Raw genomic sequence first — 27111 nt, forward strand, 5'->3', positions numbered from 1 at the left:
GCCGCCCTAAACAACAACCCTTTAAAGGGTTGTTGTTGGGGAGGGATCGTCTTCCCTGCGGCGCGGTGCGAACCGCGCCGCCGGGAAGACGCTTTCTCCCTCCCCCGCTTCCGCTTTACGGTGTCCCTTCCCACGTCCCCTGCGGGCGCCGCAGCCCCGCCACTAATTGTCCCTCCGACCTCCAGGGTCGGAGGGCAGCATGGGCAGGGGCTTCGTACGCTCCTGCAGGCTTGCACGGTATAGGACACCGTAAGTGGGGCTGAGGGCGCAGAAAAGCGACTCCGATGCTTGAAAGTCACGCCGCCTGCCGCTCCTACCGGCCTCCCCGTTGCCTGCTCGCACGCTTGCGTGCGAGCAGGCTCCCGCCCCCACGCCGACAGAACTCCTGCCGGAGTGGGGGCGCGAGGGGGCCGTGCAGAAACGGCCGAATACAGTCAGTGCCTTTTTTGTCTGTGAATAGCCATATTCCTGAAAGTTGTTTGTCATGTAAATTGTTAGTTCCTCAGTCAACACACAAGGAGGCAGAGCAGCTTAAGAAATCAGGTACCTCATCAGTGACCTCAATGCCAGCTGCTTCCTCAAATCTTCCACCTGAGTTGGCGTTAGTGGCTAAAAGGGTGGCCTCTGAGCCCCCTACAACCATGGCCAAAAAGAAATGTAAACCCTCTTTATTGGAGTCCACAAACGGAGTGAAATTGCCAGGGCAGAAAGCCTGTCTGAAAGCATTCACTGTTACCTTCTTGAGGTTGATTGAAGTTGCCTGGGTACCAAGACTCATCTCTTCAATGCCAATCCTTGAAGCCTGCTCACCATCTTGCCTTGGCTCCAGAAGAAGTCTCCGCTCCAGCGTCTACTCAATATGGTACCCCGTTTCCTTCTCATTGTTGAGAGAAGTTGTCCTGACCTTGTCAGTTGAGATCACCACTCTAGGACTAGAGGAAGCCCATTACAAATGTCTGAGCATGTCCTCTTCATTGGGTTAAGACTGCCTTCACCCCTGTCTTCAGAGGGTGACATGTCTGAGGTCCCATTTCCTCCATCAGCAGTGTCTGAAGGCCATGAGGCAACCCCTTACGAGATGCCCTATGTTGTGAAGGATATCAGTGCAAGCAGTCATGCTCAACTTATCTTCATGAATCATGTTATCCACCATGTCAAGGCACTCATGGCCTTAGTCTGAAACTCCACGAGGATTCCCACAAAAAACAGTGCACTTGTTTGGAGCGTGGCTCCTTCAGTAGCTGCAGCATCCCTGCTTGTAAGAACAAGGGAGCTACACAAATGTCTCAGATCCTTTTAGACACTTCAGTGCAGTCTCCAAATAGGAGGTCCATCCCTCATTTCACCAACTGAGGACTTGAAGTTCTATTCTGAGCAATTGGTACAAATGACAAAAGCCTTGGACTTGAACTATTCCATCCCAGATCCAAAAGTGTTGGATCTGATAATGATGGTATTGTACTTTCTGGATTTGTAGCCTATTTGTAGCCTGTTTGTAGTCTATTAGAGATATAGCAGAAACAACTTGGGCTAGACCCATGTCTAGTCATCCCTTCATTTAAAAAGATAGAGAACATGTATAAGATTAAGGAGCAGAATTGTGATTTCCTTTTCTACCCTAGAGAAACTTCAGTGGTAACTGAAGTGTTGCTATTTAAATATATTCAGGATCATATTCTTCTCCAGTAGGTAAATAGTGTCAAACCCATGACATGATGAGGAGAAAAGTTTATTAATCATGCACATTAGCGTCAAGAGTCTCAAGCTTCATTGATGATGGGGTGATATCAGATATTTGTCTGAGACCGATTGGCCCAATGTACTGATGTTCTCCATGAAGAAAAAAAGATCCTGGCAAGAGTCTTACATGCAGAGGGCATGAGGCTAGGTAGACAACAATTAAATGCTTATAGACATATGGCTGATGGTGCCAGTGGAGCTCTGGCCTCAGGCTTTCTCAAACATCTAAAAATTGCAATTGCTTGAATGGCTGGTCCCCCTCCCATGGAGAAGCAGAGGGCAGGTCTACCCACTACTTCCAGTTGCAGGCTGGAATTCTTAGATGGCGTCTTTGTGGCTACGGAGATATCTTATACAAAACAAAAAAGAAAAAAAACCACATGTGCATAGGATGGCCAGGAAAACAAACTTCATTCATGTATTTTTTACATTGAAATGGACATCGGATGAACTGCAAGCAGGGAAACACCTGGGAACGTTCTTAAAATGGCAGTGGCAGCATAAAAGCTCCTGAAGCTGACACAAAATGGTGGGCAAAACAAAAACAAAAGTAAGAGCTCTAAGGTGGGGGGAGGGAGGCAAGTTTCACCGACAATCGTTTGAGGAAATATAAACACTCTTATCAAACTAGCATGTTTAGTAGTGAACAAAATGATTGTTTTGATGACGATTGTGCTTAAAAATGATTTTTTTTAAATGCTCAGACATTTGGAACTATTTACTTTTAATTCCTCCAAACCAAGACTGACTTCATTTAGATCTTTCATTGGGACAGAGTATAGATATGTGGAAAACATTTTGTTTAGATTACACACAGTCACTCAGGAAAAACAAGAACCTGTTTGTGTATTTCAAAGGAATACAGAAGGATAAAGCTGCACCAGCGCAGACCATCTCTAGATGGGTTGTTTCTAAGATTAAGTCAGTTTATGAAGTTGCTAACAGGGAGTGTCCCTTTCCCATACATGCCCACTTCACCAGAGCACAGAAGTCTTCAACAGCATTCCTGGCCAAGATAGATTTGAGTCATCTACAAAACAATGACCTGGTCATCTCCTTTGATGTTCATGAAGCATTACTCGATGGATGTCGATTCAAGGAGTGACGCTGTTGGAAGAGCAATGTTACAATCAGTTATTTGCTGACCAGCCCACACCCATCTTCAGAGTAAGTCAGCTTGCTACTTTTCCATGTGGGACTGCACTGAAGACACAAGGATGAAATTAAAGTTGCATTTACCTATAACTGTTGTTCATCGAGTGTCTTCTGTGCAGGCATGCATACCTCCCTCTGGCCTCACTGTGGGCTTCTGACTGTTGATGTCACCATGGTAGCAATCGGAGAACTGAAGGAGAAGTTCTCTCCTCTCCTCCAACATATGACCATTTGGGTGAGAAAAAAAGCTAGCCCTCGGCTTTGGATGCGGGGGGAGTGCTCCTGAACCAATGAAGATTCTAGAAACCTGTAAATCGGTTCCCCGTGCTGGCCTGTGACTGTGCAGTCGCCATGTGGGCCTTCACTGAAGACACTTGTTGAACCATAGATACAGGTAAGAGCAACTTTGTTTTCTTCCCTGTAGCCAGTCCTTCTGCATATTTTTGTTTCTAAAGGTTCAGTAATCTTCAGCTTTACATGTGAATTCTTTCATTCTTTGGGTTATGGTTTGGGTCTTTGTAACCACTTTTCCTAATGTCTTAAAAGAAAGAATTAGTTGGTGACTATCCCTTTACTGTTCCAAACTGCAAACTTTAACGGCATATAGAAAAGCAGTGGTATGTGTATAGGAATGTTAATAAATTGCCAACATTACTTGAGCTTAAGTATTTCTCTTAGTAGAATTGTTGAATAGGCTACTTTTTTTGTTCACAGAGCTGAACTTTATCGAGCATCAGGGAAGTTTGAGCTACTTGATCGAATTCTACCAAAGCTGCGAGCCACTAACCATCGTGTACTTCTCTTCTGTCAAATGACATCACTCATGACCATTATGGAAGACTATTTTGCTTTTAGAAACTTTGCTTACCTGCGGCTTGATGGTAATGTCCAAGATGAAGCAAATTTTAAAAATATACTGGGGTGTATTGTAGTTGCTAACGCTTTGTGCATTAACTGGTTATTGTTTCTCTCATTTAGTGTAGCAGTAGGAGGGTGTGCATTCCAAAATTCCTGAGCTGAAAATATGCACAAAAACTATTGTTTTGGGTCGATTTTCTGAAACAGTAACACACATCTGGAATTCTTAGGCATTACAAAACAACCTTCCAAAAATCCATGTTGCTTCTTGTGTTTGGATGCTTACTGTCGGCAGGTGTTCTGTTTTTCTTTGATTCTCCTGGTTTACCAAACAATGGCATTTCTACCATCCAATTGATTCATTGCAAGGGATCTGGAGATGAGCTGTCTCAGCCAGTCACCTGTGGAGGGGTTTGTGTCATACTGCCTGTGACTGCTTGGACTTGTCTACATACAGCTCCAAATTTATGTGAACATCTTTCCACTGTGAAGTCTTTTGTACCAGGAAAAAGGTCGACCTATGTCATCCCTCATCGGCAAGATCAACTTTGGCTTTTAAAAACTATTTTTTTGAAGCTGACGTATAACTCATCAAATTGGTAACCCAGAGACGATTCACCATATCATTCAGTTCGACTCACATGCCACAGACTCTCACTGCCTTTTCTTCTATAAGAACTTCTTAAATAGTAGTAATATTAACTACTAATTAAGATTTTCCTATATTCGATGCGCAGTGTGCATATTTGTGTCTCTTAGCAATCAAATGATAGATTATTGCATGCAATCATACATTCACACATGCACTTTCTTTTTCTCTTTTCCTTTGTTTTTCTTTTTTTTTTTATTGAGTGATATTCACGGGCCGAGTGGGGGAGCTTTTTTCAAAGGAAGTATTCCTTACTTTGTGAAAGAAAACAATAGACCACAGAAGGAAGGATGGCAAATGCCGAATTTTCAGTGCAATTTTTTAAATAGTCAGTCATTGCAAGATTGTCTGATTACATTTTTTAAAAATCAACTGATGAAAGGCCTGTTCCATGCACACATTTCAATTTGCAATTCTTTGGATCTGTCCATAATTTTTAAATGCTCTTTAGCAGAAACATATTTAAATATATTTTAAAATAGTCACATGACATAGTAGATCCTTGTTTAGTTCTCTTACATTTTGTAATTTAGCAGATTATTAGGTTGTATTGAATCCATGGGTAGCTAGATAAATGGTGGTTAATAAATTTCAACAAAACTCCATTGTCCTATCAGCAGTGCTATGGAATTACTAGTTTTTCATCTTCTTTCAGTGTCATACTAATCACTATTTCAGAGGAGAGTATTTGAGAAAACAAAATACATATGGAAAAAAGCAGTCAGAACCTTCTAACTAAAATAATATTCAAGAATTAAGCATTATCATATGTGTTTAGAAATAAATCCATTTATTTTAGTAGATGATATTTCAAAGTAAATGACTTGCAATCAAAGCTGAGCCAGCTTCTTTATATAAGTGGAATTATAAACAATAACTCCTCTGTATAAAATACTAGAGAAATTAAACAGCTCTTGAAGGAATTTAATCGTGCAAACATATGAGAAAGGAAATGAACACCAGATAACCCATTCAAGAAATCTGTAGCCTCAGACCTCATCTTGGGAGAAAAATCAACTTGATGAAATTCTAGCACAAGTTACCTTGTGACTTAGGTAGCCAAGAAGGTGTGTAAAGAAGCAGGGGAAGGTGTGTTTATAAAGTTCCATCTGGTCATAGCCATTTGTAGCCAATTTATGGCAATCCTATTGGGTTTTCAAGGAAGAAACTAACAAGGGGGTTTTCCTGTTGCCTTCCTCTACATAGTGATGCTGGTATTCCTTGTAGGTCTTCCATCCAATTACTGATTCTAACCTTTGGGATGTGACAAGATCAGTCTATCCTGGACCGTCCAGGTTAGAGTGAGCAGGGAGGGTAGCAACTTATGAATCCATCCCCCAGAGGCGTAGGGTGAGAAAATGGTGCCAGGGCTTGACTTGCTTGACTCCCTGGGAGACAATGATGTTGGGGGCTAAGTGGCCTAAAGGATTGATTCTAATTTGGCAGGTGGGATTTTTATGCAGTGACATGATTAACATGACAAGCCTGCAGAAGGCGTACTCCCTTATAAATGATGGGGACTTAAGTGGGTGTTTTTACAATCATGCTGGTGGTATTTCTTCATGGCTTACAGATTACTGACTTATTCTGCATTCCAGTTCTTACATGTATGTTGACTTCTAATAAAATATATCTTTCTGTTTAATTTCTAAGAAGATTCCCATAGTATAAACTTGTGAGAATCAAAGCTTTTAAGGTGCCACTAGACTCAAATATACTTCTACTCCAGACCACTGTCCTCCTGAATCTGTTTTGTAATTACTCTGTGGTTGATACATTGCAATATTCTGTGCATTCACAGGTTCTCTAAATGGAACAAAGTAAAACAAAACATTTTTAATATGCATTGTTTTTTCAACATGCCTCTCTCAGAACATGGGTTTTACAATGTGAAACTTGTGTGAGATTCTTTTTATTAAAGGTCTGCAGCAGATAAGATCTAGTTAACAATTTCATTTTTCCTATTGGTTGTTTCTCTGTAGCCAATGCAATAATAAAATTGTATGCAAAAATGCATTGAGTAAGTCCGCTTTTTTGTGCAAACCCCAGTGATTTGTACAGCATTTCATGCAGACTTACTATTTTTTGTTATTGTGTGAAATGCCACAGTCATCAGTAAAGGAAAATTAAATAGGACATTCCTTTCAGATGCAGTCGTTCTTGATGCATAATTTTTCATGGCTTCTCATTTCAGGGACAACAAAAGCTGAGGACCGAGCAGCTCTGCTAAAGAAGTTCAATGAGACCAATTCCCAATACTTCATCTTTCTGCTCAGCACAAGGGCTGGAGGTCTTGGCTTGAACCTTCAGGCAGCAGATACTGTCATTATTTTTGACAGTGACTGGAATCCTCACCAGGTTATTTTCTGACTATTATTCATTGTTCCCTCATAAAGTGAGGCATGTGTTTTTTCTTACGTATTGAAACAGTTATGAATACTTGTTCTTTTGTTTTTAAACTGGTTGCAGTAAAAATATGGAGGCTGCATTCAGAACAAATCTTGCAAGTCAGAGGTGAGCTCTTACCTCTCACGTGACTCAGAAAGCGAAGATTTCCTGGTTATACTTTTGATGTGCAAAGTATTGTTTACTTGTTGCTTTCGAACCAGATTACTAAACGTGGTTTTTAGTCTGTGTGGAACAACAGTCAGTGGTCTGTTTCAAACCAGGAAGTCTTCAATTCCCAAGCCATGCAAGAAGGATAAGGAAAGGTTGGACAAAGGTTTCTCATTACAAATGATTATATAATATTGCATCTGAAAACAGACACTGTTTTCATGTCGCTATCCTTTTGTAGCATTTGGTTCATTCTATGGTAGTTCACTTTGGTTCTTCTATGTCAAGAGTTCATTGGATTCTTTGGCTCCAAGTTTAGTGCTGCTGTTGCCTATTTTAGGCTTTGCAGTTGGCTTCAATCATATGACTAAATTAGGTCAAGGTACTGCCCTGTGCAAGCACCAGGTTATTACTGACCCATGGGATGACATCACATCATGATGTCTACTAGGCAGACGTTTATGGTTTGCCATTGCCCTCCCCAGTTGTCTGCACTCTGTCCCACAAGCTGGGTACTCATTTTACTGACCTTGGTAGGAAGGAAGGCTGAATGAACCTTGAGCCAGCTACTTGAAATGCACTTCTGTCAGAATTGAACTCAGGTCATGAGCAGAGCTTGGACTACAGTACTGCAGCTTACCACTTTGCACCATGGGGCTCCTACATTACTGAATTTGGTGAATAATTGTCATATACCAGTGGTTCCCAACCTGAGGTACATGTACTCCCATGGGTACGTGCCAGAGCGTTTGGAGGTACACAAATAACACTATGTAATGGGTTTACTAATATAGAAGTACAATTTTAGGGAAATAGGTTGCCAAAGGGTATGCGAGTGAAAAAAAGGTTGGGAGCCACTGTCATACACAGAAATATCAAAGTGAATCATACACACAGTATTACACATCCTTTTATTTTTTTAAAAATTAATTATATCCTACTTTTCTTTCACATTGCCAAATAACAATGTATTTGTTTCTAGTAAATGCTGGACAACATTTGCTTAATAATGAGTGCCAACATGTAACTTTTCTTTGTTGTTTCCATTGGAGTACATGCTAAAAGGACAGTTCAGTGAATCTGTGATGGATAGGACGTAGCAAACAAAAAGCTTCCATTCCCCTATTTTATATACTACTGTTGAGGCAATCCTAACAGAGCTGCAACCTTTAAAGTACATAGAAGTCAACAGGTTTAGAAGGGTGCAACTCAGCTTACAGTTGCCTTGTTAGTATATTTTTAGAAAATAAGTTTAAAAGTTTTGTCTGAAGGCTTATTTGTTTTTTAAAAAAACCTTTAAAACTATTTTCCTATAAATAAGTGGTTTGTCAATACTACGACACTTTACATTTACTCTGTTTTTAGTCTTGGAACCTATAGTTATTTAAAAACAAACATTATTGAGAGTGAAACTATCCCCTGTTAATAGTTTTTTTGTTTTTGTCATCAAGTCACAGCTGACATGGCAACACTGTAGGGTTTTCAAAGCAAGAGACGTTCAGTGGTTTGCCATATCAAACCCCATCTAATTTTAAGTTAGAGTTTCTCAAACTATGGGAGAGACATAGGATACCTGAAAGGGGTGGGGTGACGCGGACACAAAGTACTAGGAAGGTATAAGATACTAATGGATCGGTCCTCTTCTTAACCTGGCAGAAGACTCTCATTGATCCAGACTTCAGCTAAGAGAGAGATTGTATACCCAGTGTTCTCATGATTCCAACTTTAGTTTGAAACAAAGAAGTTTGGGGAGAGTAGCTGTTTTGTTTGAATGATAATTCTTTGATGGTAGTCAGTTCAGATATATCCTGTTCTATCCTTCACAAAGTGGCAATGTTACATTAGTATTTTTTACTATAGATCCATGCATGTAGCAAGCTGTACATTCCACTTCCCACAAGAATAACCATATGGAATGAGTAGAACCAGTATATTGGTATTAGGGTCACAAATCAAAGGGTAGTCTTGAACAGAGGTGTCAAATTTTAAAAAATTGCACTATTTTAAGGTCTTATAACTACTGAGCATTACACAAGCTTTGTCATACTGCTGAAATGCATTGGTAAGATACTGGAAACATGTAAATGATCGCAGCTTGTCATAACATAAATGAATATAAATAAATTTACCTTTGACCTGGAAATAAGAATCATTAGGGACACAGGGGATAATTGGAGACTACTTAGGAGGGCATGAAATTCAAATAATTGGGCACCAGCATTTGTTTTAACCTGTACCAATAGAAGATGTATGTTGGTATCTAAAATCACTGAATCTAAGCCTACCTTTAAATTCACATTTGCACATATGCCTGTAAATCAGCACATTAGTTAAATTAACTACTTTCTTTACATAATGTATCAAATAATCCTTCACTTTATCGAGTACATTGAGAATCTAGCATTTAATCTGCCATTTAAGCTGATTTTATGTTTAGAATTATAGTTTGCCTTGTTTTTTTGGTTATGGTTGTAAAATATTTATGGTAGTGTTTTTTTTGGCCAGCCAATTTATAACTTCAGGGTACCAATACAGTGTATGTAATATCTATATAACAGGATTTGCAGGCACAAGACCGAGCTCATCGAATTGGACAGCAGAATGAAGTTCGAGTCCTACGACTATGCACAGTGAACAGTGTAGAAGAGAAGATTCTTGCAGCTGCCAAATATAAATTGAATGTGGATCAGAAAGTTATTCAAGCTGGCATGTTTGACCAAAAATCTTCAAGCCATGAACGGAAGGCTTTTCTCCAAGCCATACTAGAACATGAAGAAGAAAATGAGGTATTCTATAAACTTGCTTATGCACTTAAAATAGAAACCCATTCACTTTTGCCCTCACCCCCATATTCCTGAAGTTCATTATGTTCAGGTCTATGTATATGCTCTGTTGAAATTAAATGTCCAGGCAAACCACTTTCTGTGACCCATATGAATTGTACAAATACAGCAAATTCATATTAGCTCTCTTGTGCATAATCTATTTGGCATTTTAAAAAACTGTTTTGTATAACAGTTCCTCCTCTGGTAGGAGGAACAACAAGCAACACTGTACCATTAGCAGCTGTAAATCATCGTCTGCTACACTTCTGAAATGTTGGTGGGCATTGTGCCCAGTGTTAAAGTTTGTCTTAATTGTTCTCAGAAATTACATTTTTACTGAAAAGTGAGGTTTTTAGAAAGATGAATTTTTGTACGCAGTGCTTGTGTGATTTCTTTGAACTGTCAGAGAAGTATAGCTTGTGTGCAGCCCTGGTAAGTTTCATTGATTCAGAGATAATGTCAGCAAAAAAACATTTCATTCTAACAAAAAGGGGTGAGGCGATAAAGATCAACTTCTTTTCGGATCAGCGTTTTAGGATTGAAATCAACATGTAGCTACCTAATGACTTGTCATACTTTATTTTTCAGTATAAAACTAAATTTTGTAATCTGGAGCTTGTTCTGCTTTTACATTGCTCAAAAGGTAAATGTTTCATCTGTGGAGTCTGTTACCTGCATTCAAAATCTCAATGGTGTACTATTCCTGAGGATCGTCTGACCCCAGGAATAAAATTATGAGGGGCTCTGTGAGCTGCAGTGAGTAGCAGGAACTGGCAGAAACCATTGCTTTCTCGTAAAAAAAAAGTTTTCTCAATTGCATGGCTGGATAAAGGCCAATAGTCCTTTTTAAAAAAGACATCCATAGAATTCAAAATTTTAAATGGGCAGTCTGACTATTTTGGATAGTAGAATTAGGCGTTGTGTTAAGCATCGTGATTACAGCTTATTTTTACAAAACCTAATTGTTGTCAGTGGGTGCTCTTTAAGTAGTAGTTTGTATCATAAAGGTTATTCACAATAGGGTTATTTGTATCATAAAGCAGCTGTTCTGTGGATAAGGACCTTCTTTATAAATTGCAGGCATATCTTTTTCAGTTTCCTAAGAAACATATTCCTTCCATTGCTTGAGGGATCAGGAGTGTACATGGAGTAAATTTCACCTCTTCAGGACCTTCATTTTCATTATCATACATATGTAGTGATCTTGTGTCTAATAAAGTTCATAAAGGGCAAGGATATTAGTTGTTCAGTAATTGGATCTTCAAATATACTGCTGACAATGGTGTAATGATTATAAGGCGAAGGAGGGCCAGTGGGGTCATCAAAACAGAGTGGGCTATTTTATCATTTTTAGCTTCAGATAAATGTTCTGAAAATTATGTGTCACAAATACACTTAATATGTTGAAATGGCAGAGTGATCATGTTCATATATGGTAGCCAAATAATCTAATGAATATTTATATTTTCTGATTGAACTTGTGTTTAAAAGTTCTTTGCTTGTTCAGGAAGACATTTTCTATGAATTCAAATTCTATTTCAAATATGTCGCAGCTGATCCACATTGTTAAATATGGCAATAATATGCAAGACCTAATCACAGATTCTAGTACCCAAGGGTTAATAGTTTGACGTTGAAACAAAGTGTTCTAACAGTTTCAGGTTTTGAAATGCCACAGATTTCCTTCTTGTTTTCATTAAAAAGTGACAGTGAAAATTAGTGGCATAGGTTCCTGCATTTTTAAAATATGGGAACGAATTGTCCTGGAAACAGAACCAGGATAATTAATGTTCTTTGCTTTTGTCTACATAATTAGAAACAAAGGATTATCAAGGTATTACAGTATCAAAAAAGCATGATTGAGTGAGGCTGAAGTACTGTCCAGTATTAGAGTGGTGATTTTATGTGTCTGGCCCATATAGCACCCAAACCTCTTTCTGTAAAGGTTTCAGTACTAAAAGGAGTTAAGCTTCATGCCCTAAACTGCTGAAATATTTGCACTCAATTTGATGGAATTACTTCAGAATAGATTTGAGGGTTATACCCCAACAATTTCCATAGTTTCAATGTAGATTTGACCTGTCTTGTTTTTATATTAAATTCACTACAGAGGCTGCATTAAGCAGTTTACAACTAAAAAACAAGATCCAAAACTGCTTCCTTCTTAGGCTTATATGCAAGGGGAGTTGCTCACAGAGGAGTTTGTTTGTTTGAGTCATTGATTCCAGTGCCAAACTACAAAAACACTTATTCAAGTGGCATAGTGTATGTGGAGGGCTTTTTGATGCAAACTTGTTTACATCCCTTTAATTAACAGTGTAGCTATACTGCATTTTAGTGTGCTAGGTTATTTCCCTTCCCTAAGCAGAAAACACTCTCCTGTATTTGCCTTATTTCAGAAAAATTAATATGTTCTGACCTTACTATATGGAATGTACATTAGGCGTCTAATAAACCTGACATTGTGAAATTCATAGTAAACTAAAATCACTGTTCCTTTTTGCCTTGTGCATCTGCTTTACAGTAGTTTAAATTATGTTTCTGCTGTTTGTCCAGTATATATTGTACATTTTTTCCTATGCCTGTCTCATAAGGCCTGGTATAGACACTTACACGGGCGCACCTGTGCACACATTTATTTTGGGTATTTCTTTTTTCTTCAGGAAGAAGACGAAGTGCCAGATGATGAGACTCTAAATCAGATGATTGCTCGACGGGAAGAGGAATTTGATCTTTTCATGGTAATGACACATACAATCATGTCTCTAGATACTGCCTTTGATTAATGTTAGAGCTCAATATCTACCCTAGTCCTTTGGTAGTTACCTAAAGTTTTGAGGATGAGAAATGCAACAGCAGTGTCCTGAAGTAGTTTACCTATTCTGGGCTATATAATTATCTTAATTAATTGCTTTCACAATATAGTTATGTGTGGTATGGATGCTGTTGCATTCGAAATAAGAAAAAAAGCTTAACTGTTCAGTTATATCCTTTCATGTAAAGTTATTCTGACAAAAGTTATGAACTCAGGTAAAGTCTCCAGGTTTGTGGCTAATTTGGGAAGGGCTATTATTGCTTCTTTGTCTTATGCAAGTGACAGCAATCACTGACTAATGAAATAAAGACAGGATTGTGAATGCTCTCTATGTACAAATCTATCAAAATTATACACAGTACAAAAATACTGCTTTTTTACATTAAAGCTATCTGATCTTTTGATTGGCTTAAAGCTTTGGAGATTCATTTATGGCATGCCACTTTTCCTTGGCACTGGGCCAGCGTCACCTGGCTCTGACACCATTCCCAGGAAATCCATATACCATCCAGTTCTAAATGATATGGTTCATAAAAAATTCCATTGGTTACAGTGACTCCTGTCATCTGTAGGCGCTCAAGGGAGGCTATGCAAGAAGGCAAGTATAGTTCCTGGCTTCTTTTCATTCCTCTTAATGACCCCTCTGTGCCTTTCAGTGATACAGAAGTCCTGTTCAAAGTTACAGTGAATGCACATGCAATCCATGTACAGTGTACGCTTCATTTTCTTTACATGTTTGTTGAATAATTCTCGTTATATTCAATGCATTTGCAGCTGAATGTGATATTTAAACACCATATTTGTCCAGGTACTGGCTCCTAATTTTATCTGTAAAGTGAAAAGGTTTTGGCTTTTTCTTACAAACAGAGGTACAGGCATACGTTCAAGATGTATGCACATTCACTGTAACATGCGAAAAGGGCTAGAGGCATGCATTGGTGCCAGGTTCAGATTGGGAATCTTTTCAATTAAACAATAGAATATCGCTGTTGAAAATACGTTCTTGACCTGGTGATGAATACATCACGGTGTTCCTGTTCTGCAAATTTAGTCCCTACATTAACTGAGGAGCAGGAAGACCAATGAATTTGTACTTGCATCTACATATGCATCAAATGGCCTGGGCCAAATATTTTATCCTCTGTGCTTTTCCTTCAGTGTAGCATGAAGTTAAGCACTCCCTCGTCCATTGGACAATCAGAAACTCTTGGAATGCATTTTTTCCTGTGTGCCACAAGAGGTTGCTGTGGCACCTGCTCTGTTGGTAGCCCAACTGGTTCCTCCTGTTCATCTGTTGTTTCTGCCTCTGCCCCCCTCTGCTGGTTCGCAACTGCAGAGCTGGATAAGGGAAAAAATACAAGCAAGAAACAGCAGCAATGTGAAACTGGGTGCTTCACTCTTTGAAAACACTGCCATGGTGGCTCAGTATTAAAGGCAGCACAAGAAAGAAAACAGGACAATAAATAGTAAAATCACTTGAAAAACTTCTTAACAAAAATGCAGAATATATAGAAGTGTCAATCTGAAACTTGGTGTTTATATAATTAGTTATGAATTGTTAGGAGCTAGGAAAGGGTGGTTTTCTGATATAGGACAGCATAAACTCACTTGGACTGATGGATCAATGAAGGCTAGTGTGAAAAACCTCTTTCACATTCCAATAAATTCTTACATGTGAATCTCTAGAGCTCTTTGACAGTGCTATTGGACTGTTAGCATGCCTACTGGAGTAGCAGCCTGTTGGCACATCCGTAGTAGGGCCTGCTTCCACATCCTTCTCCTACTCTCCGTAAGACAATGAGGAGTGTTCAGCCCTCAGTTTACCATTTCAGTGAAATGAGTCTCCAGCTTCTCTCAAAAAACATTCCTTTCTCTTCCTGTTAAACCAATGTTATAGTGATACTGAAGAAATAATGTGGAAATTTGAGGGCAGTAATTTACTCGCCTTCACAGTATATGTTACTAGAGCTCTAGAATTGAAGGGTATTTTACATCACTTGTCTTTTTCATAAGTTAATTTAAATTTATAGTGTGGGAGAGAAGGACCAAAGAATGTCATATATAAATAGCTTTGGAGTGGGAGTAAATACATTTCCTTGCCCTCTCCATCTGATTATTTACTGAAAGTTGTCAAGGTTTAGTTGATGAAATTTGGAAGTTGTGTAACTTATTTTTCTGATGTTTACAACTAAAAAGATTTTCACATGGGTCTTTCAATAAGTACCTTGCAAGGAGGAAGTCAGACAATTCTAGTGGAAGAAACACATCCTGTGCACCTTTCATATATATATCAGTAATCTATGCAGTAAAGTTGTTTGATCTCACTTTGTGCAAGACTATCTCTAGGGGTTTTTTTAAATACGTGCTTTCAGTTAGTTCATTTGAAAATTAGTTAAGTTTTTAAGCGGTTTCCAGGTTAGCCTATAGTAGGAAGTTTCATAGCTAGGGATGAAATTCTTTACCTTTGTGGCTTTTCAGAGCTGGGATGGAGATTGCTATACAGACTACCCTTTCTAAGGTACAAATGGATTGTTCACAAGCACAGTGTTGTAGGATAAATTTACTGTTGAATTCTGTAGCAGTGTGACATCACAGTCCAATCAGTCTTTTATTTTGCAAAAGTTGATAGGCTATAGGTTTTCAATGCTCCTTCACAAAACTAGTTTCAGATGTGTAGCCATATCTGCAAGAAAAAAACAAGATTCGAGTCCAGGAGCACCTTGAAGACCAACAGGATTTTTAAGGTATACACTTGTGAAAATCAAAACTCTTTTCATCAGATAATTGATGAAGATATCTGACAAAAGGAGCTTAGACTCTTGAAACCTGATCCCCTGGGAATGTTGTTTGTCTTTAAGGTATTCCTGGACCTTGCTCACAGAATTGGTATCCCTTACTGAACTTCCCCTGCATTTCTGAGTAAGGAAAATCCAAAGTACTCAGAAAAAAATTAAGACAACCAGCATCTCCAAAAGTACTGGTGGCTAACATCCATATGAGTAGTTTTCAAAGGGTACAGTGAGCTCCAAAAACTTCCGAGGGCCTGTGTATTTAATGTCAATGCCTAGGAAGAGGAAATATTTTGTAAGAATGAAGTACTATGTGTTTGTTGTTATTATTAAGAAATATTTGTGCTAATAATCTCATTGTTCTTATAGCGAATGGATTTGGACCGTCGTAGAGAGGATGCCCGAAATCCGAAACGCAAACCACGCTTGATGGAGGAAGATGAGCTTCCATGTTGGATTATCAAAGATGATGCTGAAGTAGAAAGGCTTACCTGTGAGGAAGAAGAGGAGAAGATATTCGGGAGAGGATCCCGACAACGCAGAGACGTGGACTACAGTGATGCCCTGACAGAAAAACAGTGGTTAAGGGTATGTGCTATATATTCTGTTATAAATTGGATAAATGGCTATTTCCGATTTCTGCGTTCATAATAACAGGAGTGCAACAAAAAATTGCTTTGCTGCAGTATGTTCTTTTCAGCATAAGCATATAATTGTCCAAAGACTATCAAGAAAGCTTCTTTGCTAGAACTTAAATTATGGTAGCAGTAAGGCTCTCTGCCTTGTTAATTTGGATGCAGGTCATTCATTTCAGGTAAATTGCTATTTATTGTGTGTCATGCGTCTCGTTGGGTAAACGACTGGAAGTTTTGGCATAGAGCAGGAGTCATTGGGGGAGTAGTGGGGGGAGCTAGTTGTGGTTTCCCTGTGTTTCTATGTTTAAAAAAGGCTTCCCCCCGCCCTCTGGATTTTTGTTGTTTTGTATGTGTTAGACATAGCTGAGATTGAGAAACTTCCCTGAGAACAGTAGTCTTCCATAAACCATTCAAGAATTGAATTCTTGTCTGTCCAGATATTTTCCTTTCTTCAGAGACCCCTCCTCCTTGCAATAGCCCCAAATGCTTTGCCCTGTTGATTGCTTTTGTGATAGGATATCTGGCTCCTATCACACAAGCAATCAACAGTGCACAGAACTTGGGACTGTGAGCACCCAATGAGCACATGAACACCCAAGAGTTGCAACACAATTGCATTCCTGCCTAGCAAACATAACTTTTTCCAAAAGTACTTGTGCCTTAACTTCTGTTGTCATTATTGTTTATTTCCTGTAGATGAATAAAAGCCAAATAAATACAAAGTGTTAAAATATTTCCAAGTTGTCAAAGCAAGGCATCATATATGATGCAAAGTTGCAGTGAATCTTTACTTGGCAGGCCTAGAACTGATTTATATTGCTCTTTTCTAGAAACAGTGAGTTCAACCTAAAGAACTACGAACAAAAAGGAAAATAGTTGCTAGTGCTATTCCACAAATGCTTAAACAAGAAGCATAAGCATAAGCATAAGCATTTTATTGTCATTGTGCACGCACAACGAAATTTACAGCAGCATTCCTCGATGCACACAATTTCAGACTCATACAATTTCAGACTCATGCAATTTCAGACTCATACATCATCATCCTCCACCCATCCCTACATAGCCCCAAATACATCAATATGAAGCAGCGGAGTTTAGCATAGCCACAGCTCTAGAGTAGAAGCTGTCTCTAAGCCTCTTTGTCCTAGTTCTGAGGGCCCTGTATCGTCTGCCAGATGGTAGCAGTTTAAAAAGAGAGTGTGCTGGATGAGACGGGTCCCTTAGAATATTTTGGGCTTTATTTAGACTTCGGGCATTATAGATTTCTTCCAAGGAGGGGAGAGGGCAGCCGATAATCCTTTGTGCAGTATTGATCACCCTTTGGAGCGCCTTCCTCTGGTGCTAGGCACTCTTAGCCAGTCAGAAGCTGTGTGTCTGCACGTTGCTGAATTCTGTGATCGCTTAGCTCCATCCGCCACTGCTTTATGTCCCCTACCAGTAAGAACAACTCAGCAACAATATCACTTTCTGCCTCTTACTTCTTGTCACCAGTGATAATATACCTATAGTAGGAGCCATTTCCAGCAAAGATTCAACTTCTGTGTTTGTTTTCCTCTACCCCTACAAGTGTGTGTACATCTTAACTAGGCCAAGAGCAACTATAGGGGGAAAGCAATTATGGTCCTTAGTTAAAGGAATTACAAACCTCAGGTTAAAAAACTGTGGCAGTTCACATCTAAAAGTTTTCTTTATGTGGCTTTGCAGTAGTATTTGTTAGGTAACACAAAATCTTATTTATTCGTTATCTAGTTTTAAGCGGAGAGGGCCAATGTGGTTGTAGTGGTTAAGAGTGGTGAACTCTAATCTGGAAAATCGAATTCCTCATTCCTTCACATGAAGTCTGATGGGAGACCTTGGGCCTGTTACAGTTCTCTGAGAACTCTTTCTGCCCACTTGGAGACAGGCAATGGCAAACCTCTGAATGTCTCTTGCCTTGAAAACCCTTTGGGACAGCCATAAGTCAACTCTGATTTGACAGCAAAACCACACACACAGTTTTAAGTGGACATGCTTACATTTATGTAACTCTAATGAACATTTATTCAGTTCTGTCTTGGTTAGATGCCTGCAGATTTGATTGAAAGCGATCATAAGTGCAAGAAAGTTTAAAAAGCAGTTTAAAAAGCAGATAGCTCTGTAGCTACTTGCTGTTATAGTCCTAGCTTGAGATGTTCTCAGTTGCCATTAGTTTGGAATTAGTTATGGAATGCTTGCATTCCAGGTTCTCTGAAGTTTTGAAAACTTTGAATACTAAAGGCCAAAGAGGCACAGCAATGGATCATTGCTGGGAAGGAGTTCAGTGGAGAAGGGAGTAGGCAGCACTATCACAGTCTGATCAGCTGCTGTGTCTGAGAATGTATGCCTGAAAATGGTTGGTGAATGAATGGCATGTGTGTGCTTGTTTTAAAACATGATTCATTTTAAAAAACTGATTACAGACCTGGTTATGGGGTTGAAAAGATTGCCCTGGCAGGTGAAATGTATCAGGAGACGGGCGGAGGAGTGTTATCTTGTTAATTTTTGAGGCTGCTTTTGGGGTTTGGGGCTGAGAGAAAGTGACCAGCGCAGCAGCCGAAGAGAAGCAGAAGGGAAACAGTGTCAATGGATCCAAACCTTAGAGATATAAAACAGAGTAATAATCTGTAATGATGCTGGAGAAGACTCACATTAACCTTCAAAATAGCAGCAGTGACATCCAAACAGCAGTGCATATTAGTTGCTCCTTAAGCAACTAAGGAGCAGCAGAAAGGGAACATAAAAAGCCAGAGCAATCATTAATAGGGGGAAAAAATAAAGTGATGCTCATTAGTGGTATGGAAATTTGGGTGTCTGTATGACTGAGAAAGCATTTATGAAGGGGAGAGAAAGGGTATTACTCATAATAATGCCACATCTATAAATGTTTTCATTTGTTTTCTCTGAATCTTCCTTTTTCTTCAGTACTACTGAGTGATCATTATGATATACAGGAAAGGTATATGCATAGTATGTTGATTGTGACAAAAAGGGGTTTTCAGTGTAAGTGTTTATAGTATGTAATTGGAGGTCCAAATGAAGCAGTGCTCGTTTGTTTTCCTTATTTATGTACTGTCCAAAAATGAGTTACTGAGAAAGGCTACAGCTTCCTAAATAACACTTCTGTCTCAAAATAAAAGAATCTTGTAAAGACAGCATTATTCTGTCTGGTCACCAAGCTGTCAGTCAGCAAAGAGATCAGTAATGATCACTTTTACTGGTGAATAGGTGAGTTGAGGCTTTGAGTTGCCTTTTTCCTTTTTGTTTAAGGAAAGCGTCTTTTGTTTGAGGAAAGCGTCTCTCACCCTGAGAGCAGGGTGAGAGAGGAGGTAAATCTGAGCAGATACTAGACTTTTGAGTGGGAATTACTTTTAAGTGAAAGACATTTTATTAGGAGTTGCTCATTTTTCAAAGGAAACACTCTCTCCAGCAGTGTCTAATCAAATTATGGGACATTAAAAATATGGGCATTGAACTATGTGCAGTCTTTCAATGTACATTTCAGAATTTTCAGATCCTAATTTGCTCAATAAATGGTACTGGACTATATTGGCCGCCTGCAACATCAGAGCATGTGTATGGAATGCATGCATGCATGCATGTATGTATGTATGTATGTATGTATGTATGTATGTATGTATGTATGTATGTATGTATGTATGTATGTTTATTTACAGTTAACAACCAGTAATACAATAATTCCTTAAAGGGTAAAATTCCAAATTTTTACAGACATAAGAGGTAAAAAGTTAAAGTATAAAATAGAACTTATTATAACATTCCTCTAAAAAAAACTGATGGTGTCCTGTTCACTTGCTTTCCTGTATTTATTTACTAAAACACAGAACCGAGGTACATTACTGGAAATTCTTTGATCCTTACCCAACAGCAAATACTTCAATTTCCATTTATTGTCTTTTCCAGCACGTTCAGTCAAAATAGGCCCCAGGATTTCTTCTCTAAGGCCCTTTCCACATGGGCACGAGCAGGGGTGTGTCGGCATATGGAACCGTTCGCACAGACAGTCCCAATGGGGCTCAGGGGAAGGCACAGCCTTCGCACAGGCTACGCCTTCCCCAACCGGCTTACCTGCTCCTGCTGGCTCCCGTCGCATTGTGGAGGCCAGGGGACACACCCCCCTGGCCAGAGCGACGGCGCTGGAGATGGAGGCCAGGGGGGAGGGTCCCCTGGCCTCCACAATGCGACGGGAGCCAGCAGGAGTAGGCAAGTCAGCTGGGAAAGGCGGGAGGGAAACACCGCCTTCCAGCCGCTGCCATTTGCATGGCAGCAGCCGGAAGGTGCCCCTTTTAAAAAACCCCGCTCATGGAGCAAGGTTCAAAAGGGGCGTTTCCATGCGTTGCAGTAGTGCTTGCTATGCCATCCCTGGGGCACTCTATTCCACCCGTGCAGGAAGAGCTTAAGTTAAAATATTAGCTTAAGCCTTTTTTAAAAAAATTAAAAATATTTATTTATCTAAATATTAGAATTTCATAAAATATATTTATTGTTCTCTTAGTATTTATTGTTCTAAGATGTTCACATTTAGTGTTTTTAGATGTTCACATACCTGAAATTTCACACCTGGCCCAGGTAAAAGGCCTTTTTCCTGGCGCTCCCTGGTGAAGGACATGCAGCTGCCTGTGTGTAACTGTCACCCTTAGAATGTTCGTGCTGCTTAGAATGTTCACTCAGATGGCCAAATATGAGCAGTGGAAACCGCACATAGGCAATAACTGGAATGGAAGTGAAACACATACACACTCATACACACGAGGGAGAGGGAAAGGAGGGAGAGGGAGGAGTGGCATGCAAGGGAAGAGGGGGAGGGAGAGGAAAGGGACAAAGGGGGAGGCATGCAAGGGAAGAGAAGTGAGAGAGGGGAGAGAGTGAGGGGTGGCATGCAAGGGAGGGGAGGCAGGGGGCCCAGCATCTTGATATGACCCCCCCACACTAGCGGAGGAAAAGGGAGGGAGGGGGAGGGGTGGCATGCATGGGAAGAGAAGTGAGGGATGGAAGAGAGTGAGGGGCGACATGCAAGGGACGGGAGGGAGGGGCCAGGCACCTTAGATTCCCTGAATACTGCAGTTACAGTTAAGAAAACCAGGCATGCATTACTCAGGAGTACGCTCGGTACAGCAACTGTGACATACTTTGAATGGCTGCATTGCGCCCCTCAGAGGGTTTCCTCAGAAGCGACACCCATTGCCACCAACCAAACTTACTCCCAGGTAAAGGATCATGACCAGCCAGCCTAGATGTGTGGGAGGGATGCCTTTTCATCCCCCCCCCCCAGGAATGCAGGCACACACATCACTGACATCGCACAGTATCAGGCTGCGTGTTTGCATGAGCACGTACTGCTGGCCTCTGCAACTGATTTGCTGCTACTGTTCCTTTCCCATTTCACCACAATAAGCCACAGCAACGCGTGGCCGGGTCCTGCTAGTTATATTATATCCATACACATGTACTTTTTCTTGCCAATACCCTCTGTTCAGCAAGTATTTTTTTATTTGCTCTTCAAAATGAAGTGGCACCAATATTGCATAATAATTTTATGGTTCATTAGTAATTGATCTGTGACCACATTAAAATTTGAATTGAGAAACATGTATAGGACGAAAGAAACAGATAATTGTAACTTGGTTTTATTTTGAGTATGAACTTTCGGAATCTTGTTTGATATTATTACCACTTAACATACAGTAATCTGTTTCATTTCTTTGATATAGGTCCTACGTATATTTTAATTTAACTGGGTACAAATGAAGGAAGTAGAAAAACATTCTTTTATAGAAATGTCTAAATGCTTTAGTTGGTATCTTTGGCTGATGGCTTTGTTTTTGAACACAGTTAAAGTTTTCATAATAACTTCATACATTATTTGAAGCTATAGTTAGGGAATGTGTTTCCAAACTGTGTCTTGGTGTTTTTTTATCCTAAATCCTCTGTGGTGGTTACAAAGTATCCATGTGCTGTTGTTGGAACGTATGAGCTCCACGGACTTGGCTTTTGGATGGGAATTCTGCATCTAGTTTTAAACATCTTGGTTCAACTGTTAGGCTGTAAAGTATTATTAATAGATGTTTGCGGCAAGTTTTCTCAGTGTAACATTCTAGAAACTGAAATTTTCAGAGTTGCCATGTTAAGGGGCCCATTCTGTTTTCATTCTTTAAGGGATCAAATATTAACTACCCTTACCTTTCAGGTGCTGATTATCTGCTGTTGGCATCTCTCCTTCATTTATCAGAAATACAGCTACAACAAGAATGCCTAAATTTTACAGTAGACAGTGTCCCAATCATAGTCTTTATTTTAAAATGTCTTGTGCTATCTGTTTACCTAGGTGAACAATTTTTGAAAAACACTTTGAGGGTTAGATCATCTCCTTACATATTTAGTTATGAAAGAAATCTTCTTTATCTTATGAGTAGAATATTGTGCCTAGAAGAAAAACCAGCCAGAAGGAAAGGGAGAGAAGGACGATGTAGTCACAGTGGACTGGGAATCTCAGGTCATAACTTTTATTGATTACACATTCATCCTGCAAGGCATGAGCTAAAGACAGTAGGTATAGATGACAGCCTGACTAATGTTGGGGATAACCAAAGAAACAGAGCTACTTTTAGGTCCAGAAAAATGGACAAAGCTTCTGTTCCTGCCCTCTAGCAGCCATTTGACAGTACGGTGAACATGCCAGCCTTAGAGGTAGCTGATATTCACCTCACTTACCAGAGTCCCTTAAGGAGATATCCATTTTCAATCATTCAGGACCCCTTCCCCTGTACAACTGTATTCCACAGCCAGTGACTGAAGACTAGTAAGCAGTTTTGAGGAGGAGGAGGAGGAGGAGTTTGGATTTATATCCCCCCTTTCTCTCCTGTAGGAGACTCAAAGGGGCTTACAAACTCCTTTCCCTTCCTCCCTCACAGCAAACACCCTGTGAGGTGGGTGGGGCTGAGAGAGCTCCAAAAAGCTGTGACTAGCCCAAAGTCACCCAGCTGGCGTGTGTGGGAATGCACAGGCTAATCTGAATTCCCCAGATAAGCCTCCACAGCTCAAGCGGCAGAGCGGGGAATTAAGCCCGGTTCCTCCGGATTAGAATGCACCTGCTCTTAATCACTACGCCACTGCTGTACTTATTTAACAGTACAGTCAAACATATACAGATGTAATTTTGCTAAGAGGGAAGTAAAAATCCTGAAGACTATTACCAATCAGGAGCTTGGGCAAAATTTCATTCTGACACTGTTAATCAGAGCCTCTTCTTTTTAAAATTCCAGTACAACCCAAATTGAAACAGTTCAGTCTCTGGCCTGCCCCACTCCAACCTGTCCCTTGCCTTACAGGTGTCTAATAAAAAAAAGGGATGGAGCTGTGGAAGTAGGAGATGGATGTGAGTAGATTCTGGGAATTTTTCAGAGTCTTCTTGCATCCTCATCCCCCAACTGTTTGAGCTCAAGAAAGAATACCTTCCTAGTGTAAGGGAGCTGAATTTCTGTAACTTGAGTATGTTAGATGAATCTAAGTTTAGTGTTTCATTAAGGAAATACAGTACTTAATACAAATGTTCGTAAAAAAAAAATAGGTCTAGATAGTTGCTGGTCATAATCAATGTTTGATTATGCAGTTTTGCAGTTTTTTTTGCAGTTTTTTAATTGTATAGCAGTTTTATGCTGCTGGTTTACCATATAATCCTATTACTGTGGACTGATGGATGCTAACTTGATTCATATAGGAACTGAATGGTATAAGAGTACATTTAGTAATTTCCGTCTGTAGGAAATTATTACTGGCTTTGTGCATGTGGACATTTTCAGTAGCCACTTCACATCACATATTTGATCAGTGGAATTTTTGGAGCAGTTGAGTTGGTAGATAATGGTGTATTGAAGTTTATTGAAGTCAAGAAATTGGTACTTTACAGCAAGGATATGTTTGCATTATATTTGTGCATGCCATTGTATGATACTAGAAACCATTTTGAATACTTCGATGCCTGAAGCAGAATTTCGAGTCCTTTCTCCCTTGTGGTAAAAATGTAGTAATATATTAAATAAATGACATCTTGTGCTTTTAACAGTACACTGGTATATGGTGCCTGAAGGAGGATGTCTAAGAGGACCTAAGCCTGAGAATGTCCGTCATTCTGTTTTTGTTCACATCATTCATTTAGAATTAATTGAGCTTATGAGATATGGTTGAACTGATTCTGATTCTAGGTATGCTAGTAAAAGTGGCTTACTAACTATGGCTGGGTGTTTAGATGTGATACCACATCTGGCAGATGACTAATCTTCCAGTCTAAATGTTCCCTCTGGTTTAAGTTTTTCAAAAGGGACCATGACAGAGCCACATATTTGATTAACATTACCACATGCAATCTCAGAGTAGCTCTTACATCAACTTGATTTCAAACTATGCCAACAGCTTGTTAGCTGGATATTATGCTCAAATTCTGATGGCCTCTCACCTTTTTGTTTGTGGAGTTTCAGAACCCAAGGACCTAACTCATTATATGTTATATTGTCCTTTCTATAAAGAACCCAGATCCAAATTTCTTGTTGTCTTTTTAACAAATAATAATTTTTTCAGTGATTTGGAGAAGTTTTTTTGTCTTCTTTCTGATAATAATCATTTTGTTCCTTATAAAATGTCACTTTATGCCCTGACAGCTAAGAAAATTTGAGCCAAAACTGTATCTGATTTGGGCAAAACCTGTACTTGATTTTAAAACCAGTTTTTGTATTTGATTTTTTCTGTTTTGAGGTTATATTTTATTTTATTGTTGGTCATTGGGACAATTTGATTGTAACAGCCTGTGGCCATAGACAGTAAATTGTATCTGCGCCTGTAGTAAAAGTCACTACATTGATATATCACAGCAAAACTAAACAGAAGTTTGTCAGTGTCATGCATGAACTCAGCTTGTTCACTGTGAGAGTGAGCATCATGGGCAAATTGGAGCTTGACTGAACTGGCACATTTTCATTCAGACTCCTCACATGAGAGAAGATGGTAGGGTGAGAGAGCAGTATGAACAAGCTATGTTCATGCACAACCATGAGAGATCTGTTTCATTAATCCATTGTTGCATCTAAGTGAAGCCACTATTCAGTGGCACCTAAAAATGTATTTTTAGGATTTAAGGAAGGATTTTAGGAAGGTCATAAATACCACCATCACAGATTATTCAGGTCCCTAGTACTGGGCGGCATCCTTTTTTTAAAAAAAAAATCTGAAATTTTCTTGGTCCGTTATTCCCATCAGGAATATCCCAAGGGGATTCGAGTGTTTGTTTCAAGCAATTGACACCAAAATTCTCCAGGGCAAAGAACCTAGTAGTGAAACACACAACATCAAGCAGCCACTGATCTAAAACTTCCCAATACATCCAAAACCAACAAGTCCAATAAGAACCAATGTCAAACCAGAAAATCTTAGCAGAATTACAGATAATATGGCAAGTCCAATGTCGCCTAGCCAAATCCAAGAGAATCCTTGCCAGACCAACCTGGCAAGTCAATACCAAGACCTGGCAAGAAGACATTAACATAGACATATTATAACATGAAGGGAAATAGTAATGGGAACCTTAACATTCTGGTTCAGATATTTCTGTATATTGCTATCCCACCTAGATGGATATGGATTTGTATACTGGGAATATGTTCCAGTATTTGATGCACATCAATTTAATTTGATGAAAAGAAGGTGTTAATTGGCATATCTTTTCAACAAAATTAAGGGAAACAATTTTTGTTTTTAATTGAAATGATTTCAAAGCCAGTTCTTCCAGTTCATATTCTTGTAAGTAATTTGTCTTCTTGCCACACATTTATCAAATACAGGAAGACCTCATTGTGTAGATTCTATGATAATACTGATTGTGACTTTACTATTCACTCAGATCATTTTTTAAAACCTCCAATCTGTGATCAGCAGATTCAAATAGCCTTGTAGGTGTGGCATGACGAAATACTGATATAGTAGCTGGGGGAGGTGGTTAGCCTGTATTTGATTTAAAAAATACTATGAAACATGGAATTATTTCATTTCAAAAAATGCATCTTCAAGAGCATAACTACATCAGAGATTTTTTTTCTGTGTAAAGCATAATTTTAAAATTGCAATCTCAAGAAATCCAAATACATAATTTTTAAGAGAACAAAGAAGCTTCTTTGTGTGTAATGCAGCTTTAAAATGCACACTTCATTATATTGCTTTTTCAAAGGTGTGTGTGCATGTGTGTGTGTATATGTGTGTGTGTGTGTATGTATGTATGTATATATATATATATATATATATATATATATATATATATATATATATATATATATATATATATATATATATATTAATTAAAATGCTTCCAGAGATCAATAACTGCCCAGCAAAAAAAAAAAAATCCTGATTTGAGTTCCTGGAATAATAAGGGGAAAATATGATAAGTAGTTGTCAATATTAAAGCAGGCTGAAGGAAGAAGGCTTCAGGCCTTGTGGTAGGTAGAATGAAACAGCAGATTTGAGTATCTACAATCCTTTCCAGTATTACATTTTCAGTAAAATAAAATTACTTGTATATGAAAACATAGCCTTTCCCAGCTCTCTTTTTTTTCCTGATCAGCTGATGAAGAGACTAGCAGCTCGCTGCTTTGCTGGCTTGTTAATTTTATCCCCACTAACTGTGATTTCCGATAGCCGGCCTGCTGATAGTGGTAAGGTAAATATCCTTTTTCATTGCCGTCTTGAAGATTCAGTAGAGCTACATCACAAGCATGTGTAGGTGTGTAACACATCAAAAGCTGGGGTGTGCTCTGTGTTTTCTGTGTACAAACGAGTGCTTCAGGAGAGCAATAACATTAATTGTTGACAGCCTTGCATGCTGTATTTATTATTAGCATTTCTAGCATCCAAGATTTGCAGAACAGTTTCCTTTTCTTAATCTTCGCTAGCTGCTGTGGTGTATCGTGGGTGTCCTCCTTTAGCCAAATGAATATTAATGCATTTGTGTGCAGATATTTTTTGGTTGCCTTCTTTTCTTCCTCCTTAACTCATCAGTGATCTCTAG

The 27111-nt window shown here is 39.2% G+C and overlaps 1 protein-coding gene across 4 annotated transcripts in view; it reads left to right on the forward strand.

Annotated features, from left to right (window-relative positions):
• Positions 1-27111, forward strand: part of SMARCA2 (SWI/SNF related, matrix associated, actin dependent regulator of chromatin, subfamily a, member 2) — a 126857-nt gene that overhangs the window by 76630 nt on the left and 23116 nt on the right. For 3 of the 4 annotated variants that reach the window (XM_048502919.1, XM_048502920.1, XM_048502918.1), the window contains exons 24-28: positions 3610-3776; positions 6597-6760; positions 9517-9744; positions 12447-12524; positions 15757-15975. In XM_048502919.1, coding sequence (XP_048358876.1) covers positions 3610-3776; positions 6597-6760; positions 9517-9744; positions 12447-12524; positions 15757-15975 — 856 coding nt within the window. Of the gene's footprint in view, positions 1-3609; positions 3777-6596; positions 6761-9516; positions 9745-12446; positions 12525-15756; positions 15976-26649; positions 26764-27111 lie in introns of those variants that run through there. The other variant, XM_048502921.1, reaches the window with a different exon arrangement.

Source organism: Sphaerodactylus townsendi, linkage group LG07 (assembly GCF_021028975.2).
Source record: "Sphaerodactylus townsendi isolate TG3544 linkage group LG07, MPM_Stown_v2.3, whole genome shotgun sequence".
Taxonomy (NCBI): Eukaryota; Metazoa; Chordata; class Lepidosauria; order Squamata; family Sphaerodactylidae; genus Sphaerodactylus; species Sphaerodactylus townsendi.